The sequence below is a fragment of the Semicossyphus pulcher genome, unplaced genomic scaffold, assembly GCF_022749685.1.
Source record: "Semicossyphus pulcher isolate SPU_LCO1_2020_fin unplaced genomic scaffold, fSemPul1.0.p SCAF_19, whole genome shotgun sequence".
Taxonomy (NCBI): Eukaryota; Metazoa; Chordata; class Actinopteri; order Labriformes; family Labridae; genus Semicossyphus; species Semicossyphus pulcher.
The window spans coordinates 3,754,887-3,775,419 of NW_027211692.1; the positions used below are offsets into that span (position 1 = coordinate 3,754,887).

Consider the following 20,533-nt stretch of genomic DNA (forward strand, 5'->3'; position numbering starts at 1 on the left):
AAGTTTCTGGATATTGAAAATCCTCAGCTTTTATCTAACAATTATGGTATTTCAGAACGTACAACTTCAGCAGAAGGTACTCTCACATTCTGGCCAGATTGTGTTTGTATTTACAATGATGATGATGATGATGATAATGATGATGACATACTGTGGTGAGCCGTCGCAGTGAGCTGAATCGCTCCTCCCAGGTGGCGGCAGCTTTGCGGAAGGCTTCGTGTCGACGTATAAGCTGCTCCACCTCGTCTACACTCCCACCGAGCTCTTTGCTGCTGATGAAGGGCTCCTGAGCGGTCAGCCACGCCTCGGCCACCACCGCCTCCTGAGCAAATTGATGAACCTCCAGCACTGAGGGGAGGAGAGGAGAGACACTCAATTTCATTTCATACTCAACAGCAAATAAAAAATATTTTATATTTTCAGTGTATTCACGAACATTATATTGTATTATTATGTGTATCTCTGTCTATATATAAGAAAGATAGACCTGCGTGTGTGTGTGTACTCACATTGCTGTAGGAATTCCCAGTGCTTGTCCCACTTCTCAGACAGCTCATGTTCCTTACTGACCACCTTGTCAAGCTTCTCCTTGATCTGAAAATCCAAATAATCAGAATCACATCATCACAGGGGTCAGAGTTGCTCATCTATCTGTCAATCAAAGTAAATTTTGCTGTTTGTTGGGAAAAAACGATTCAATCTTTATCAAAAACAAAAAAGCTTTCTCCAATTAGAAAACATTAAAGGATATTCAAAGCCCGTGGTGGCCCAGTAGATAGTCAACATAAGACAAACTCGAATCAATTACCAATATTAATATTGCTGCTGTGATTCTTCAGTTTTGCTTGTGAATATTAAAGTGTAGTTGAATCTTATTATAATTATCTTCTGAACTCACCTCTTCAGCTGCTGGGTTTCTAGCTGCCAGCAGGGTTTTACCCATTTCTATGCACTCCAGGGTGCTCCGGCTGCGAGCCTCCACTTCGCTCTTCAGACTCTGGTGATAATTCATCAACACCTCTACCGAGGACACGTCCCTGCAAGACAAACAGAGCATATAGACACTAAGTCACCAGTTACCTGCTTAGTTTTTAACATAACTTTCTACCACGCTATACCATACTAAACCACACTAACATGGTAATATACTGCATTTCTGATGAAATTAATTAATTATCTGATTATAATATAAAAAATAGTCATACACAGAGAATGCTAACAAAAATACACATTTGTTTTAAAATTGTTTTGACTGGTAGGTGCTCAGAGAAACCTTTAATCAGATCTTAAGAGGTAAATATTTTTATGGATTTGTTTACAATGACCGGTTTTGTTCAAAGAAGCGTTTAATATTTGATATTGCTGCATAGATCCATATGAGATAGATCTAAATACCACAGAGAAGCAGTTATTTTTGTAAATTCAAAATAGAAAACAGGGATGAGTGACTGCTTAAATTCCTTAAGTGCTGTTTGTAAGAGCACGGCTGTTGGCAGTAATTTCTGTCTTAAATCACAAATTACACTTTAAAAAACATTAAGTTATTCTTTGCTGAAAACATGTTTATGTACTCATATATAGAATACAAATGTCCTAATTCTTTCTATTTACTGGTACACTGCTTCATTTATCATATACTACCTGCTAATGACAATAATTTTTAACCTAATGTTTTTCAGAATGAAGCAAACCCAAATTTCCACCACACAGTAAGGTCTAAACCAGAAGTCTTCTCCCTCTGGTTATTACGCTTTTTATCTTCTTGTGGAAGCTTTACATACTTGATCACTTTGATTTAACACTGAGGTTGATACAGATCTTGTTTGTGTGTACCTGGGCTTCTCTCCTGTCCCTATCTGACAGATGATTGATTCCATCCACATGATCTGATCTCGGACCATGCCAAAGAACCTCAGCTTGTCCGTTTCAGTTGTAATTTGTACTCGACACTCCTCGCAGGATGTAAGCAGCTCTTTCCAGTACTGCATCACTTCATGCTCACGGCAGGCGATGGCTTCAGCCTTCTCACCAGCATACACTGTCCTCAGCTGGGCTGCACTTTCTTGTAGCTGACGCACCTGGCAGAGGTGGAGAGCACATTTTAGGAAAACGAAAGCTGAACAAGGAAGAAATAAAAAAATGGAAAGAGAAAGAGTTTGTTATCCAAATGACGCAAAAAACACAGCTGCTCTGACAGCTGTGTTTAGTCAGGGCCAAATAGTGCAGGCTCTGTCACTGGAGTCGACACAGAGCAGCTGTGATTTTGCATCGTTCTTTGGCAAAATCCAGCACTGCTCCTGTTCACCAGGTGCATCACAGAGACTAGATAGAGCAAACTGCATAGTAAGAAGAGGGTTTTGCGATGAAGATTTACCCTAAAAAACACCAAAGTTTTTTGTTTTTTTTACTAGCAATGTATATAAATATATAATAGATTATATGAATATATATATAAATATAACAGGCAATTAAGTCCATGTAAGTTGGGGAGTTAAGAGTGTATAAAGAAACACAAAGAGAAAACAAAACGTGTAATCCTTAGTGTTATTTTACTGATTCAAAAGGATCATCTTCACCTCACGTGAGTATGAATCTGAGCTCAATTAGCTTCAGGCAAAGTGTTGTGGACAAAGATCATTACTGAGGGAAGTCTTTGTGATTCTTCCTGCATGATTATTGAGGTCAGTTAATACTAAGGCAGCTTATTTGCATGTGGCTGTACCTGCGTAACCAGCAGCTGTATGTCCTGTTCAAAGCTGTGCAAGAGTCTCTGCAGGGTGCTGGTGTTAGCAGTGCTGCACTGACGAGCCCGAACTTCAGGCAGCCTTCGGTGTTTGTCCTCAATTTGAGCCAAAACCTGAATACAAGAGAACACAGAACATTTTATTACATATATAATATCTATGTCTTGTCTTGTGCCTCAACTTTGCTACTCAGGTACATTACCTCTCTGCAGTCAGAGAAGAACTTGTGCAGCTGATGAGAGGCAGCGAGCATCTGCCCTCGAGTCTCCATAAGCTCGAGTAAATCAGCCCAGGCCTCATTCACCCCATCCTTCCATTCAGCAATGGTAGCAGCCTCTGAGTGGCCGTAGTCGATGAGCTCGTCCACCATCTGGTTCACCGCAGTCACTCTCTCTTGTCCCACACTGCCCGTCTCTGATGCAAACTCTGTAAACTTCTCCTGTAGGACCTTGCGGTGTTGCAGGGGCAGAAGTAAGAATGGAAAGAAAATGTAAAAACAAAATTAAGGATTTAGAAGAGCCTTTAATTTATGTTGTAGGTAAATCAACGTGTCTTTCTCAATATGATACCAGGCAAATTATTTATTCACAAAGTGTATAGAAGCAGATTTATTAGCTACTGTCAATGAATTAAACCTATATTAAAGTTGGTACATGTGACATTTTCAGAAGTTATCATGGCACTTATTATGTTATAAAAAAAGGTTCTTGAATCTATTATTTATCCACAGGCACCATCTGTTGACACACTTACAGTAACGTGCTCAAAGTCTTGACCGAGTTCAGGCGAGCTTGCCACCACCTCCCTCTGAGCAATCCACTGCTCCAGCTCGTCCACCTCCCTGTTGAGCTGGTAGAGCCAGTACTGCTGCTCCAGACGGCTCTTCCTCTCCTCCACCAGGTCCTTCAAAGACACGTACAGACGGTCGATCTGTGACTGACGCTTGCTGATCTGCTCACTGTGAAATAGAGAACAGATTGTGTGTCAGGTCAGAAATAAAGTAAGTACTGTAGCTTTATCTTCTGTTTCCTGCAGAAGATATGCAGGTGTAAGATGTACAAATGATGTAAGCATTTGCTTTTGAAATCAGACGTACGATCAACTGTGAGTTGTAACTTTACGCTTCACACCTTTTCTAATAGTTGGTAGGACCCTTTGCCCTCAGAGCTGCCTAGGCGCTAAGAAAATATTCCCGACACCATCAGCTGCAGCAGCAGCCTGAACTGATGACACAAGGCATGACGAATGCATCTATTTATGTTGTTTATGCCAATTTATGGTGAACCTGTTCCCAATGTTTTCTGGTCTTAGACACACTGTGGTCCTCGGCATTGTTAACACGTGTGGTTATTTTAGGGCTGTCACCTTTCTGTTGGCTTAAACTAGTCTGGTTTCAAGTAACCCAGTTAATTTTTTGAAGTACTACTAGATGGCCATCCAATACTTTTTATTGTGGTCAGAATCCAAAAAATCAAGAAGATTTATAACATGAATTTGTGGTGACAGAAAAACTCTGTCAACAAATCTCTGTGTTTACATGCTCACCAGTCTGGATGCCCCATCTCTAGCAGCTGTCGACACTGCTGCGACAGCAGGCCAATGGTCTCAGCGTAGTCCTCAATGGTCTGTTCCAGGATCAAGTGTTTCTTCAGAAGCTGCAGTGTGCTCGGTTCATCCTGGTGGGAGGAGGAAGCAACACTTTAAAAGGAGGTTTCACTTTAAAAATAGACACACATACATAACACAAATGCTCATTCTTGCCTTGATATATGCTGTTAGTCTATGTAAAGAGGAAAGAGATTTGCTCAGATTAGACTCCAAACAAAAGGAGACAAATATTAAAGCATTACTGATGACTGGTTAGACTGATAATGAGGCACTTAATAGTTGTTTTAACTGAAATGACCAACAATTTTCAGACAGTCGCACACACACCTTCCCCTTCTCCTCATTCATCATGTGCAGCTCCTGCTCGCTAAGCCAGGCCTCCACTTCAGCAGTGTCAAAGTAATACTGCTGGGCCTGGTACATGGCGTCCAGGACCAGCTGCCTCCTCTCAGTCTCTACCCAGAGCAGAGCCCACAGCTGGGCCATCTGGTCGTGGCCTGCCCTGACACAGTCAGCCTCAGGGCTGCGTATAGAAGCTATGATCCCTGCCCTCTCCAGGACGTCGTCGATCCTGCTCCTGTGGCCCTGCAGCTCTCTCTGAAGTGTCTGGAGGAAAGAAAAAGGACAATAATGGAGAGATTTGTCAACATTGTTTTAAACAAAACAATGATTAAGATTCACTGTTGAATTAAAGGAATAAAATAAAAAGGGTACACAATAAGGTACTTGAAAAGTATGAACAGAAAAAAAATCTTGGACTTTGCATATTTATTGCATATTACTTATCCATCTGTCTTTCAATTGATCATGACGAGTTGAAATTAAGGTGGTGAGTGAAGCCCTTTCTGTGACTTTGAGTATCAGTATCCTTCAAAACCGCACTCAGAACCCACCTATTTAAATCTGCTTTTAATCTGTGATATCTCTATTTCTTTTTAACTTTCTCTTACCTTTGTATACATATCTTATTTAACTGTAAGTCTTGTACTTTTATTGTTTTCATTGTATATGTTCTTAATGTCTTTGCTATTGTTGCTTCTGTTTTTCTTTCATGTAAAGTGCCTTTGAGCACTTTTAAAGCACTATATTAATACAATTATTATGACTATTATTATTATTAAGGACCACAGTTAAAGTCACTTGCTATTCTGATTTTCTCACCTGGTTCTTCTTCATGAGCTGCTGGACCTCCTGCAGAGTGGAGCCGTGCTCCTGAGACATGGCCATCGGGAGGCGCTCCTGGACCCACAACTACAGGCAGAACAATATGACACACCGATGAGTAACTGTAGTTCTAAGAGAGTTTGTGGGTGCATATATCTGCACCTCATGAGTTGTACATGACTGTTTTTGTATGTGTGTTTTTGTAAATTCACATAAATGTTCTGCTAAATCTGATAACAGACTCTAATTAAGATATACTGAAATCTAAAGAATTTTAAAAAGTTCAAGAGGGTTGAAATACAAATGACACAAAACATCTTAGTTTTCATTTTTAAAATGCATTTGTACAGTCTGCAAATAAAAAAACGATTTCACTTTTGGGGACAAAATGCTTGTCTCAAAATATAAATCATTCAACTTAGGATAAGACGTGTTATAAAAATAAGATATGTGTACATGTAGACATGTATAGGTTATGGTAAAGATTTGGTCTCCAGGGAATTTATGAAACTGATGAAGACCAAAGTTTAGTTTAGTTTACTAGACAGGGGCCGTGCACAACACAACTGTTGAGCCAGAGTTAGCTATATAGCTTATTTACATCTGTGATCTGTGGACCCTGGGCAGGAAGTGCCCATATGTGTGTGCAAATGTCTTTGTTTGTTGGATGAAAACCATCAAACTCACAATCTCATCTTCCAAGTCTCGTCCGACTTGGTGAACTTCCTTAGACGCCAGCAGGATTCTTCGTCTTTCCTTCAGCGGCTCGATCAGTCGCACCATCCTGGCCTCCACGGCAGCCTGGCGCCCGGCAACAGTCTCCTTGACCTGCGTCAGCTGTGGGATGGTGGCCACCTGCACTTGAAGCTGACCCACCTCCTTATACCACTCCTCCATCTGGGTCTCCATGGTCTGGGGGGGGGAGAAGGAGGAGGACAAGGAGGGGAAGTGTAGTAAAGGTTATCAAAACAGAAGGAGGAAAAGGGGTTATGTCGGAGAGAGGAATGGAGGTAGGTGAGAGAAAAAGAGAAGACATTGGGTGGAAACAAGTTGTCATAAGAGACAAGATAAAGATGGACGAGAGGATTGTGACCGTAATGCAAAAATGTATAGTTTGTTTGTCTCTTGGGTGATGACGTGAATTCACATGTGTATGTGAATCTGCCTCTTTTCTGACAGATTAACTTCATGTAATGTTGGAAACCAAAACATGCTCAAAAGAGCTTCAGATTTTTTACGTACATAATAATACAATTTACTTTTTTTTTTAACTTTAATTTTTATCTGATAGTACTGTTTGTAGCCCATCTAAAAACACAGGATGAGGCAGAACAGTAAGCATTTATTCATAATTGGTTGCTCCTAATACCTCAATTAAGCATCAGAGGTGAAAAAATGGTAGATGGAAATCAAAACAGAAATAATAAATGCAATAGTTGCAATCTTGATCTAACAATCTGTCCCAATAGGGTTATATAAACAGTTAAATGGAAGCAAAGATGAGAATTAAAATAACCCAAAAAGGCAAAAAAACAAAAACAAAAAACAGACATGAAATGTGAAGTTTACTGTACCCCTTGCCAGGATGGATGCTGGGTAGTGGAGTTTGGTTTGGAGTTAGGATGATGTGGTAAAGCAGTACTAATGGCGGCCTGTTAAAGGAAGCTGTAAGCTGCATGCTGTGGGAGAGGAGAGTGAGACATGTCTGGTGAAATGATAATGTAATGAAAGAATGAATATGTGCGTCAACCCAGGTCGCATCTGACTGCTGTTTCCTGTGTAAAGATATGACTCCTCCAAAACACAGGTGTTGGAGGGCAAATGATGAGTTACATCCCAACATCACATGTAAAGAAAAAAAAGACCTTTTTACAACATGTTTACTAACATTAAATTCAACTTAAAGTATATTTAATTGTACATATCAAGTTATTGGTCAAGTTAAGCTGTGCTGATTTTTCATTGTGCAAAACACTGCCCTGCAAATTCAAAAGACAATCAACTGGATCTCTAATTTTAGTTCTACCTGCTCTGCTATTCTACAAAGACGTTGATTTTAAGAATAAAGGCCAAGGTTTGCAAGGCACCTGTGCAGCCTGTATGTTAAATAGCCATGTTCACCTTCCATAGGCCTTCTGCTTCTTTATATACACATCAGGAATTATGTGTAAAATACTACACTTGGATAATACAGAAATACAATTCATGTTACAGTTGGGGTCAAATGGAAGCTTTTAGGTAATGTTTTCATTTTATTATAAACGCTGTAGTTGAGTTAGAACACATAAAATCTGCTTATCAAGCAGAATCAGTCTGAACAGTTTTTATCATGTATTTAACACATTTGCACATTTAAGAATTACAATCAAATTAGCTTATCAAAGATATCCGTTGATTTAGTTTGCAAATTATTACAACATTTTGCAAAATGTAATTTGTTATCAAAAATACCCATACTATAATTTCCAATCATCTGTATCGTAAACATGATATCAGGATGTAACTCTTAGAAAGCTCCCTGGGTTGGCAGGAATGCTGATAGCTTCATGGTGTTTGAAAAAACATAAACAAATGAAAAATTAATGTTGTCGTTAAAGTAAAAGAGTCTGACTTAGCTGGAATGAAATGAAGAGCTTAACAGAAAGCATTGCAGGCACACAGTGAGAAATGCTGTTGTTACTCATTTCCAAACATGATGTTTTCTTCAATTATTAATGAGATGAGGCCATCACTGTGTGGCAATGATAACGTAAACAGTGAGTCATTCTGCAATGGTTCAAGACGTGGAGAGAAGACGCAGAGCTGCAGAATCATATTAACATTTTACGTCAAACTTTAGCTCTCTAGAAATTTTACACCTGTGTTCCAGAAAACAGGCCAAATGTTCAACCAAATATTCACATTTAAAACCTTCAAGTCCATGATTTTTGGTATTTATTTATTTTTAAATCAAATATCTAGTAGTTCTAGCCATTGACCACATCATAACTCAAAGTGTGAGAATGAGTAGGCTTTAGGTTCAAGACTAGAGTGAGGGTATAGAGTGATGAATATTTTAAACTTCTTCTCTATAGTACCTGTAGTTTTTTCAGCTGCTTGTTGACAGTGGTGAGGTCCTGTCCCTGGTCCACATAGGCCAGTTGCCCCTCCAGCTGGCCCAGTCTCTGGTCAAGACTTTCATAGCTCTGAACCAGCAGGTCAGCCTTGTTGGCCTCAAAGAGCTGGCGGGCTTTGGCTTGGGTGGTGCTCTCCAGGTCCTGCCAGCACTCCCTGATTTCCTCCAACTTCCTCCGGACCACAGGACTGAGCTCCGGCTTCTCCTGGATCAGCTGCTGACCCTCCTGGATGGAAGAGGGAGGGAGAAAGACAGAGGGAGCAATCAGACAGAGATCAGACTTTTTGTGTTTTAAGAAGAAAGACAATTAGGTGATAATGACAAATACAATACGTACAATGCATGTCTGAATATATAAAACTTTAGGTAAATAATGAAAACCTTCTAAATGTCGCGTCATAATCCTCATGCTAAGCACATCCTGTTCTGATAATAGACTCATTTAGTAAGATAACTCCTTAATCAGTGTATCTATGACTCTACAGGGCACCTGGGATTTATTAACATACAAACCACAATTATTAAGCATTAGATTCATGCTAATCACTTATTCCTCATTGTTATGCAAATGAATGCCAAATATTCTCCAAATTAATCAGATCATCATCTCTGATAACAGGAAGTCATGATATTTAGGCCACAAGAATGAAGTTTATAATATGTGTGAAAATGACACCATCTGCTACAAATATACAGTAGAGCTTCAATTTCTATTGTTTTAAAGGATTAACAATTTCACTATCAAAAATGTGAATGTTTTTTTAATCTGTAATTATCCAGAATGTGGTCCTGTTGTCTAATCAACAAAAGACACCGAAACACAAAGCTTACAATACATTGCTGCAATATTTGGTTTATCATGTAAAACATGTTAACTTGACAAATAGAATCTGATTAGTTAATTAATTAATTGGTAGATCAACAGAATATTAATTAGTTAAAATTGTATTTTAGTAATTTGGTAAGTGTAAGTAATTTGTAAGTACAGAAAGAGCTAAATATAATTTGGGTTTTGGACTGTTGATTGCACAACACATGACAAGAAACTGGGTAGCTGTAATATGTATTTTTCACAAATAGAAATAAATTATAATAATTATTAAAAAAGCATTAACTGAAATGTAACATTTTTATATTCATTAGACCACTGTGGTACTGGGTAAGGAGGTGTGTGTGAGTGTTTGTGTGTGCATGAATGTATACATGTGTGTTTGTGTGAAGAGATTAAACCTTACCATATTAAAATGCCTCATAAATTACCTCACACTCCCCTCCCCCCTGTCTCCCTCTCTTTTTAATATTTCTGCCCTCTTTTGTACCTCATCCTGTTCTGAACCCCCTTTTAGACCCCTAGCCCACCAAAACTCTAACACACACACACACACACACACACACACACACACACACACACACACACACACCCACACACACACACACACACACACACACACACACACACACACGCCATTCCTTATGTACACCTGCTCCCTTTCCTTTTTTCCTATTTAGCCTCCCCCACCATGAAATCCCTCCCCCATCCAATTGAAATTCATCTTTTGCAGCGTGTGTGTGTGTGTGTGTGTGTGTGTGTGTGTTTTATGTGTGTTAGAGAGAGAAGGAGGTATACAGAAAAAAAGCAGAAAACAAACAAAGAAAAAAAAACAGGAAAATCTCTTTGTCAGACTGCATAAATTGTTGGAAAGGATAATTAATACACTAAATGTGTTTCATACATACTTATATCATATATAATATATATATAACAGTAACTAATGACATTATAAAGTAATTATTCATTCAGTGTCTTTATTCATCCCCTTTAAAAAAATGTATGTAGCGCTTTGATTTCTACTGCTACTACTTGTGCATGTAAAGAAATGATTAAGATTAAGAATAACTCTTGTAACAAGAACAACACTAATATCTCTTCTTGTACAAAGAAGGAAAATTGAGCAAACTTTGGGATTTTTCACAAGAATAACAATATTATTGAAACTGATGAGAAATTTCATAGACATAGATTAGACTCAGACTCTGCAACCGTACTAGCAGCTCTTGAAGGCTGCACATGAGCACAGCGTTGCAATGAACTAAATGATCGATCGTCATGCTGATGTGCTGATATTAAACAGGTTACATTTGCAACTTGCTACAGAAAACAAAGCACAACTATGCTGGTAGGAGTGTCTTTAAATTGTCACGAACTTGGACATGGCGGATTAAAATTTTGACCTGATGAAGACGCAAAGAATCAGCAACATCATTCCGATGCATCCTCTGTGGACAATTCATGTTTAAAATTTGAGGCCAATCCATCCAATAGTTGTTATTTTAGACAGATTAAGCCCCTTTCCCACTCGTCAGAAAACCCACTAACACCCACCAACACCCACCTTTTATGCTTAATGGTAAAGGTTACATTCGGCATTCAGACCCAGGTAAAATGACTCTGTAATTATCGCCTCGGCTCCGATCAGCATTGATGGGAACACAAAACAGAACTTGAAACTGCCATAGATCATAAAAACTTCCTGAACAAATAAGTTATTCCCAGTTTGACTGGTAATGGACTGGATATTCTGAAAAATGTTTCTGCTAAAGACTAACATTTCCAGCATTAGGTGTTTGGCAGGTGGTCATTTCCGACCCTGCCAAGACATTTCACGGACACGGCAAAATATCTTTGAGAAGTGACTCATCATCCACAGAGGACAACATCAAGCCTGACTCACTCAGGTTTTGATAAAATCTACAGACACCTGGAGCTGCCTGATGACTGGAAGCCGGATGTCACTGAGGTGATAAAAACATTTCCAGTCCAAACCCCCGGACCAGCTGGACATCTCTCAGGTTTAAATGTGTGTACGTAGATTAATACACAGAAATAGAGGTAGGGGAATTAATAGCAGGCGATGGTACACCACTTATTGTCTTGTAATTCCCAGTGTTAGTGCGTTACGTCAGCTTTTATTCCGGTGTAGCGTTTCCCTGGCTGCTGATGCATTCTGTCCTCTGCGGTAAGTGGGAGAGCTGCGTGGGCTTGAGCAGCATCACCCACAGGCTTAGAGCTGCTACTCTACACTCACACATGCTCAGTCTGCAGTTCAAAGAGGATCACGGTAGTCTACTGCTCAAACAAACAGTATCTGCATAGATCCCACAGCAACCTGTCCAACATATAACTGCTGCATTTTCTACTTCCTGTCAATTCAACGGACGTAACACTTGAAGATCAGGATTGTCAGTCTGTGCAAAGAGTTGCATTTTGTCTTCTCTTGTCATCAGAGAAACTTTAAGTATTTCCTGTCTCTCTCTGCATCATGAACTGTCAAATAAAGGAGAAAATGCAGGAGAAAAGTATTGCTCTTGATCGTATCCTAAACAATATATCAAATCATCATCTTTCAAATAATAATGACAACAAGAGAGGGCTTTGTTTGTGACTGAGGATGATTAAAATACAATAAAGACATGAACTAAACTAAAATATGGAAGAACAAAATTAAGGAGAAGACACCAGCAAAGTGCCGAAGGACAGGAAGTGAGGACTCCTAACAGAACAGTGACGCTAACAGTGACAGATGGGACCTCCTACTTCTGCTGTCTGGTCTGTATATTACAGCAGACATCTGCTCCTGAGCGTCACTGCTGACTCTCTGCTGGTCAGTGTGTCTGTCACACTCAGGCAACTGCAGCTATTGTGTCAATATTTACGCAACAATTGTTCTACCATACTGAAACATTTATTGCATACGTCCGAAGTTAAAGCGTTTACTATTTAAATGAATAATTGGCTCAATGATTTGGTGCATGCAATAACTTCAGCAGAATCGATTCAAACAACTAATTAATTCAAAGCAGCTTTTGAGTATATAGTTTGTTTACACTGGAAAAGTGACAGAATTAACTATTCTATTTTTTGGGCCCTAAATGGCAACTATTTGCCACACCCTTTGTGAGGTTACTGGTGGCATAACATCCACATGTCGGAAAAATGCCAATGGACACATGTCCAAGATAAAAGTCCTATTTTGGTCTACAGTAGGTTTACAGGCTTAACAAAGTATGACCTTACATATAACTTGTGCAAAAACACCAACATGTTGGTTCACACTACTCATCTTGATACTGCAGCAAAGTGATACAAACAAGGACCATCATAAGTCGTCACATACACAAGCATACAAGCAGCCTGTTCTGTCTAATAGAGTAGGGGTAAGAGAGATATACACTTAGTGCACACACGCACACACACACACACACACACACACACACACACACACACACACACACACAGCTGGTGATGACATATTTTCCAGAAGGTGCCCAGCTAGAGGCAGAGAGGAGAGCTGTTGCCCATCTACCCAAAAAGCGCCCCCCACTCCTTCTCTGTGCTGCTGTAAAAGCATCTCTATGACTGAGAGGGACTGAACTCTTTTTTTGTCTTTCTCAACCCCCTGAGTCTGTCCTTTGGTACTGAGAGCATCAGAAAGCTCAAAGTGCTCTGGAAGGTATGAGAAAAAACAAGAACCTTTATTTCATTTCACTGCACTTGTCTACCTGACATGAATTATGTGAGTTAAGAATGAGGTAAAGACCCTGTGGTCTGGTTAACTCGTTACCAAGAAGTTTGACTAAAAACAATTTTAGGAATTTAATCAGAAAATGAGGGATTAACTGTTGTAGAACAAAGGCAGTATTACAGAAATAATGATTATTAGATCAGCGTTTATTTTCTGTACACCTTCAAATAGACTTTGAAATCCCGCTGTAACAAAAAGGCTAAATATAGTTTTTTTAAGCTTAATTTAGCTGAGAATAAAGCAAACAGATTCAGGTTGGAACCCTTCTGGCGAGTATAAAGGCACTCTTGGAAGGATAAGAGTCTTAACAGCGGGGTTGCAGGGCAGGCAGAGGAGGCTCCTGTTCAGTGTCACTGTGAGACATATTGAGGTCAGAGAAAGAAACTAGATGATGACCAAGAGTGGATGCTATAGTTTTTTAATGAAAAGTTCTTTTTAACTTAATGTAATTATTCATGGGAAATCTCTGTAACAGACTGTCAGAGAGGACCTGCAGCTCTCATTGGTGGATTTACAGTTCATTATCATAATCACTTTCACTAGATAGACTCAACTACTACTACTATGGACTCAACATAGACTCAAACATTGGCTAACTGAAGTGGATTCAGTAACAGTAAATGGCAGCATCTCGACAGCATATAGCAGAGCTCGTAGACATGTTTTAAGAGGGCAAGTATAGCCCTTAAATTATTATCTAAATCACTGTCTCAGCTCAGTCTATTTCTATAAACTGTACTGCCATGAATGCCACATGAAAAGAGTTAGTATCTAAATATGACTGGAGGTGACTGAAAAAAAAATACAATTATAACAGCAGATCTCTGTCTCAGTTTACCATGTGCTCTCAGTAGTGCTGGTATCATCACTGCTCCATTGATGTTCTCACCACACATACCTCCACACCCGCCTACACACACTCACACACCTACACACACTCCCTCATTTACACACACACTTCCTCATATACTGCAGAACCAGCACAAACGTACAGGTCAAAGCTTAATGCACACAGGGCTTTGTGAGTGAGGCGACTGCACATGCAGTACATTCTATATCAGAAGAGAAGGGAGATAGCTGCACTAATGTGAAAACAAAATTTAGTTTTAAACTCATTTTGCAAAAGATCTTATATTTGATACGTTTTTTAAAACGCATTATTTATTCAACTCTCGTGATGGCAATGGTTTCAGTTGTTTCTATTGTGATTTTGTCCAAACTGAGAAAACTGAACATAACTATTTTTACATTAGGAGAAGGTCAACAAGACGACTGTTTGAAACTCACACACAAAAAATATTTAAAAAACAGAAAACAATCTCAAACAATGCCTGAGACAGAAAACAAAAGGATGATTTAACATTAAAGTATCACCTCAAATATTCAGTGTATTCAACTTGAACTATAAATCTCAAATGTTTAATACAACAGAGATGGAGAGCAAGTGAGATTAGGGCAGCAGAGGCTGAGACTGTTATTCTTAATGAGTTAATGAGGTCAATTCATTTTCAGGCTTTATTGGAGGGAAAGGGGACAGGAATCAAAAGCCCACAGGATTTAGGCAAGCAACTGCAATGGGAGGAGGCCATTTTCACTGTGCACTCACACACTCCCCCACATTCTCACATACACAAACAAACACAATCTGCTGCAGCTGAAGCAAATCGCCCGGAACAGCCAGCAGCTTCTATTTGAGCTAAATCACTGCAGAGTTACATTACAGACACTGCAGAATGACTAGATGTGTCCTTACAGCCAACATGCCTTATAGAGGTGTTGCAGGGTGTTACATTGATTTGTAGCTCTGGATATAGAAATACTCAGCTATTTTGGTTGAACACCAGAAACAAGTGACTCAACAGAAAGTACACTTGCATAGGATAATAATCTTTTTAGAAGTCACAACATCCATTTGTGAACTTTGTCATAACTTTGTAACATTTGAGATTTGATCCTCATATATTCAGAATTGTTTATGTGGAACCCAGTCATCCTGCAGCATCAGAAGAGCAGGGGTATTGATTAAACAATGCATTACACATTCAGAACACTGCAAACCTCAGCTTATTAGATTTGGCCCTCTATACTACATTAACACCTTCTGTTGTGGTGGGTTCAATCTCAACACTCCAAAGAGTTTTCCATTCTCTCTACGTCTGTCTTACATCACTTCCTGTGAAATCCTGACCTGTTTCCTGTCCCATTTGGATTGGAGCAGATTATAGATGTATAGTGAGAGAACAAGAAAGAAAGAGAGACAGAGAGAGAGAGAGAAAGAGAGAGAGGACAGCGAAGGAGGAATGACCTTCACATGTGAGCTGTACACAGAGAGGAGGCAAGACAAGAAGAAGGGAGGAGGGATTGGACAGCTGTTGCCTGGCAACCGTCTCAAGCACAGGAAGAGGAGACAAGCTGCTGCCGAACGTTTGACGTCACAACAGAATCTGACACAGCACACTAGATGCATCACAATGAACCAAAAAAGCCTCCTCAGCTGGGGTCTCCCTCGACAGCTAGTCTCACAAACACAGTGAAGGAAGATTATCGTTTAAGACTTCATTTCTTTTCACAAAGTTACATCCGCACAGACTCCCACAAGATGTCCCACACTGACAAACACGGATACAGCTGATAGTCTTTCTCGGGCTGAGTGAGAAGAGAATTCCACTCATACCGGCTTTTCTCAACCTGACTGTAATTTTGAAAATTAGAAATTGGACATGAGTGATAACATTTTTCTGTGTAAAGAAAACTACTTTTACAACAGTTTTCTGTCCAAACATACAAGAACACACAGTTTGAGCCAGGTAGGGCTCAGAATGCAGAGCAGCACAAAACAACTAACCAAGATGCTGCAGACTAACTCAAATTTAGACTTCAGGACGGTTTCCTGTCCTCTCTGATCTGTTCTTTGTGTGGGTGCTCAAAGAGTTTTAAGAACTTCACTATTGTTCCCTACTGTAAAACTTTTGTCATGTTTTACACTTCCCGTCAGCACTGTGGAGGTCAGCTGCTCTATCATAAGAGCTAACAGCTTTGATCTGGGCCTTTGTTGTGAAAGCAATGAAAGAATGCAACACCTAATGAATTTGTGTTGAGCTCCAAGGCACATAGAAAAACATTTACTTTGCTTCAAGTTTGTATTTCCCTGCAATTAAACAGCAACCAGAGTGCATAAACTCACCAAAAGCAAGAATTGTGGTAACAGTGGGTCGGGCTTATAAGACCTGTGTCTCTGAATGTTTCCTGTGGTTAAATTGGTGTACCTTCTGAGTCTTTTCAGTTTCTTTTCACAGCCATTATAGCTCTACAAGAGTATGATGTGGGCATTAGGTTAGTGAAAGGCCTCACAGAACTGCAATCTGCCTCTGTAATTAAAGAGTCTGCTGATGAGGAAAATAGGGATAGACTGGAAGAGGAGGAAATAGAGAACAAGCAAAACTATATGGCAATGAGAAAACGTCATCTATGACGTTACCAAAAACTCTCTGGAGCATTTAAGTTGAGCAGATCAGGGTAAAAGCTCATGCTCACTGTTTACACTGAAATACAGATACAGATGGCTGATGCTAGCGTAAAAAAGGCAATGTGCTTCGCACAGTCCTTCACGGCAGGAAGGGGTTCTTACCCGATTACATAAATAGACTGGAGACTCTCAGAGGACAAAAGCAGAGAGACAAAACCAGGACACAAGATGTACAGTGTTTGCACAGGAACAGGACCGCACAGCACAATCAGCTCTAATATAGGCTTACAATAATCATTTACTTGACTATTTGAGCAAAACATTCAGGGTGCCTGATGTTCTTGTTTGTTCTCCTTTTTGCCTGTTTCAATGTGTTTGTTTTATGTGTTTTAATAGTAAAACACTTTTTAAATGGTGCACAAAAGAAATTCAGAGCAAAGTCACAGAACTATGTTTTTAACATTATTTAGCAATGTAAACAAATCTGTATCAGTTTTGCCACGATACAATGCCAAATCACATGATCATATTTTGTAAAAAAAAAAAAAAAGTGAAGTTGCTAAGCAACGGCCATGGAGCAGGCTTGTTGGGTGAACATGGCTGCTACGTACAACTTCAGAAGCTAAACTCTGTCTATATCTCTGCCAACAGCTAGACAGCCTGGTGTGACTACAGTCTGCTACTGATGAGTATGAGCTGGGACAATAAAGCTTGACACACACAAATGCACTTTTGTACTTGTGAGATCTGCATTAGCATAATATAATTCTAACTTTACGTCTAACTTTAACCCACACCTTGATCATTAAACATATCTTTGACCAAGTGAAGACGAGCCCAAATTTTCCCTACTTCTAAAAAAAAAATCCTTATAAACAACTTAACACCCATTAATACACAGTGGGCATACACGCAATATTTCCTCGTCATCTCATTAGGCCAATTCCTCCATCGGCACTACGATGCTCTTTTCTTTAAATCAAAATAAAAACATGCTGTGTAACATTTAATCTTTCCTGCTTTAAGCACCAGCATTTGTGTATCACACATTATGTTAAATAATTCATGTACATGTAGCTGTTCCGGTCAGAAATGTGTGACCATTTTTTTCCCCATCTCTTTGCTGACACTTCACAGAAGTCTAGATCGTCTTAACACCTTTGATTTTTCCTCATGTTGGGCTCTTTGCGGTATAAAGTGGCTTGTTATTATTATTATAATTGTTCATTATTATATATAGCAAAACAAAAAAACAAAGATAGAGCCACCAAGATGGAGAATATTTTAGGATTGCTGTGTTGTTTAAGGAGTGTAAGACGTGACAAGTGTTGAGTAGGCTGTTATTGTTTTTACTGTCAGCCAAATTACATACTTTAATACAAAGATGAAAACAAAGAAATCCACTTGGCGGCATTCTGATACTTCAGCCTGTGGGTGTAAAAACCACAATGGACTCATACATAGGAGCAACAGCAGATTTGTGCACAGATGTTTCTAAGACAACCAAAAGCCACTTTTAAACTGTTGTCCAAAGAAATCTAGCCAATTATTGAATCTGCTTAAGCAAATAATGCATTTATATCCATTTTATTTGGACTTTAACTGATGAAGAACCACCATCATCATTGTCTATTTACCATACATTAAACTGTATTTAAAACATCATCTGCAGACAAAATACGCAAATATGACAAGAAACTACAGCGTATCTACTCTCCCCTTCTCCCTCTCGCTCTCTTCCTGTAAGCATTTTCCAGTAACCCAACTCTTCCTTGAGATTAGCACATGACCCATGAATCTATAATGGAAACTGCTCGGCACTCTCAGACCTCGCTGTGCTGCTCTCTCTACACTTCATGTATGTATATTATTACACATCAGTCAGCCACTTTCCCCACATCATATGCCCACGTTATAGACATGCACACATATGCTGACAAGCACAGGGATACACACACATTACACACATATTGTCACTCACAGGGCCCACTACAGAGGAAGAAATAGAGAGAAATGACTAGGTTCTCAGCAACAGGCATACGGTAATTAGACATAATGAGCAGCATTTACGTCAGTTGTGGGTGAAGCTGCCTACCTTTACAGCCATCAACCACAATGTTACAGTGATCAGAGAGCTGATGTAATACTGCAACTAAACCTATTTATTTAAGGCTTTTCTATTCTGACTGTGTCAGATGGTTTTACCAGAAAATCTGACAGCAAAGCCTATTTTATACTAAAATATGATCTCCGTGGTCATGCAAATAAAGACTGTCCTCTTTTAGTGGATAAGGTATGTATACCTTAATAATAATTATCATTCAGCCACAGGGTAGAACTCTGTGTGGATGTTAGGGAATCTGCACTGCACATTAGCTTAACAACAAAAATTCATTTAATGGCTTGAGCTACTTTTATGCCCTGGCCAGGACAAAGTGCATACAATATTAATAGACTTACTTTTTTATTATGTCATACCAGGCACCTGTACCTGTCTCAACCAATGCCCAAACTCACAACGATTTACATTGTAGAGTAATCTGCCATTTCCATCATTCATCATTAACTGAAGCCTTGGGTGATGTATTCCAATTGCTTCCTTAGTCTGACCAACAGTCCGAAACCCAAAGAAATTTAGTTTACTGTGATAGAATACAAGAAAAAGCACATTCTCACTTTTAAGAAGCTGCAACCTTTAAATTGTTGGCCTTTTGTTTGATAAGTGACTTAGTCATTTATCAAAGAAGTTGATTAATTTCAGTCTTTCAGTTGTTCGATAGACTGACTAATAATTTGAGCTGTAATCTCAACTGTGGGTTTTTACACAGTTTGTGCAGAGATAACACATAAAGCAGTGCAGTGCCCCGGCTCCATCTCTCTACTCCCACCAGGGGAGTTCAGTTCAGTTTCCGCCCAGCCAAAGATGAGACTGCAGATGATCGAGCCATTACAGCATGGACAACTGTAAGCATCACCGTAGCAGGATGGAAAGCAGGATGAGTTTTTAAGATTATGTTGTTTTTTTTGACTAACTAGAAGAGTAGCAATTTTTAATGTTTCAGATGACACATAACTGTTTAGCTTGATGATAATAACTGTAGCATCAATGTAGTGTTTCTTAATTGAAACACAGCAGTTCTTTGGCTTCCCTTAGAACAGATGTACTGTCTGCTTAATTCACAGCCCATATGGGTTCATCAGTATCCATGTGTCATGTCAAAACGTTTTTTTCAGCAGCCAATGCTTGTTAGTCTGGATACTTTCAAGGGTCATCACACAAAACATTGTATTTTGTACTGATTAGAGGCACAGTGAGACTCCTGAATGCTAACCACCAACATGTTTATTTGGCAGTTTAAGAAGAACAAATGTGGAAGTGAATTCGAGACAACTTTAGCCCTAACATCAGTTAACCTCTGAGCAAAAGTAAACACTGCCATGATTAAGACTCAAGACTCATTGGATCATTTTAGATATTTTTTTTTAACTGCCATTTGCATAAAAATAATGTTTCGTTCTTTCTCTAAATTAATCATTCTAAAGAATTCAACTACGGAGATGCAGCAATCTATTGATAACATAGACAGCAACATCCTGACATGTGTGGTTCTACAACATGAGCAAATGTCATTCAATTATCACCTTCACAGGCCAAACACAGACACACACACAAACATAACACAATGTGTGACTTTTACTAAAATAGGATCAGAAATCAGTGATGAGTTACAGGCAGCCTGAGGGAATGTGGTGCTGAACTACAGCAACTCCTGACCACTAGTACAGAATTTACACATCCAGATTCACATCAGACGTGTGAACACAACAGCCCAAAGTCAACCCAGTAGAAATC

General features: G+C 39.3%; 1 protein-coding gene across 1 annotated transcript in view; it reads right to left on the bottom strand.

Moving 5' to 3' along the window:
- Nucleotides 1–20,533, bottom strand: part of LOC138597520 (spectrin beta chain, non-erythrocytic 4) — a 65,824-nt gene that overhangs the window by 9,323 nt on the left and 35,968 nt on the right. Inside the window, exons 26-37 of the mRNA XM_069669129.1 lie at nucleotides 8,594–8,857; nucleotides 6,204–6,428; nucleotides 5,514–5,603; nucleotides 4,680–4,958; nucleotides 4,290–4,420; nucleotides 3,498–3,702; nucleotides 2,947–3,192; nucleotides 2,723–2,857; nucleotides 1,834–2,078; nucleotides 899–1,037; nucleotides 510–594; nucleotides 152–348 (exon numbers count right to left, since the gene is read on the bottom strand). Coding sequence (XP_069525230.1) covers nucleotides 152–348; nucleotides 510–594; nucleotides 899–1,037; nucleotides 1,834–2,078; nucleotides 2,723–2,857; nucleotides 2,947–3,192; nucleotides 3,498–3,702; nucleotides 4,290–4,420; nucleotides 4,680–4,958; nucleotides 5,514–5,603; nucleotides 6,204–6,428; nucleotides 8,594–8,857 — 2,241 coding nt within the window. The remainder of the gene's footprint in view (nucleotides 1–151; nucleotides 349–509; nucleotides 595–898; nucleotides 1,038–1,833; nucleotides 2,079–2,722; nucleotides 2,858–2,946; nucleotides 3,193–3,497; nucleotides 3,703–4,289; nucleotides 4,421–4,679; nucleotides 4,959–5,513; nucleotides 5,604–6,203; nucleotides 6,429–8,593; nucleotides 8,858–20,533) is intronic.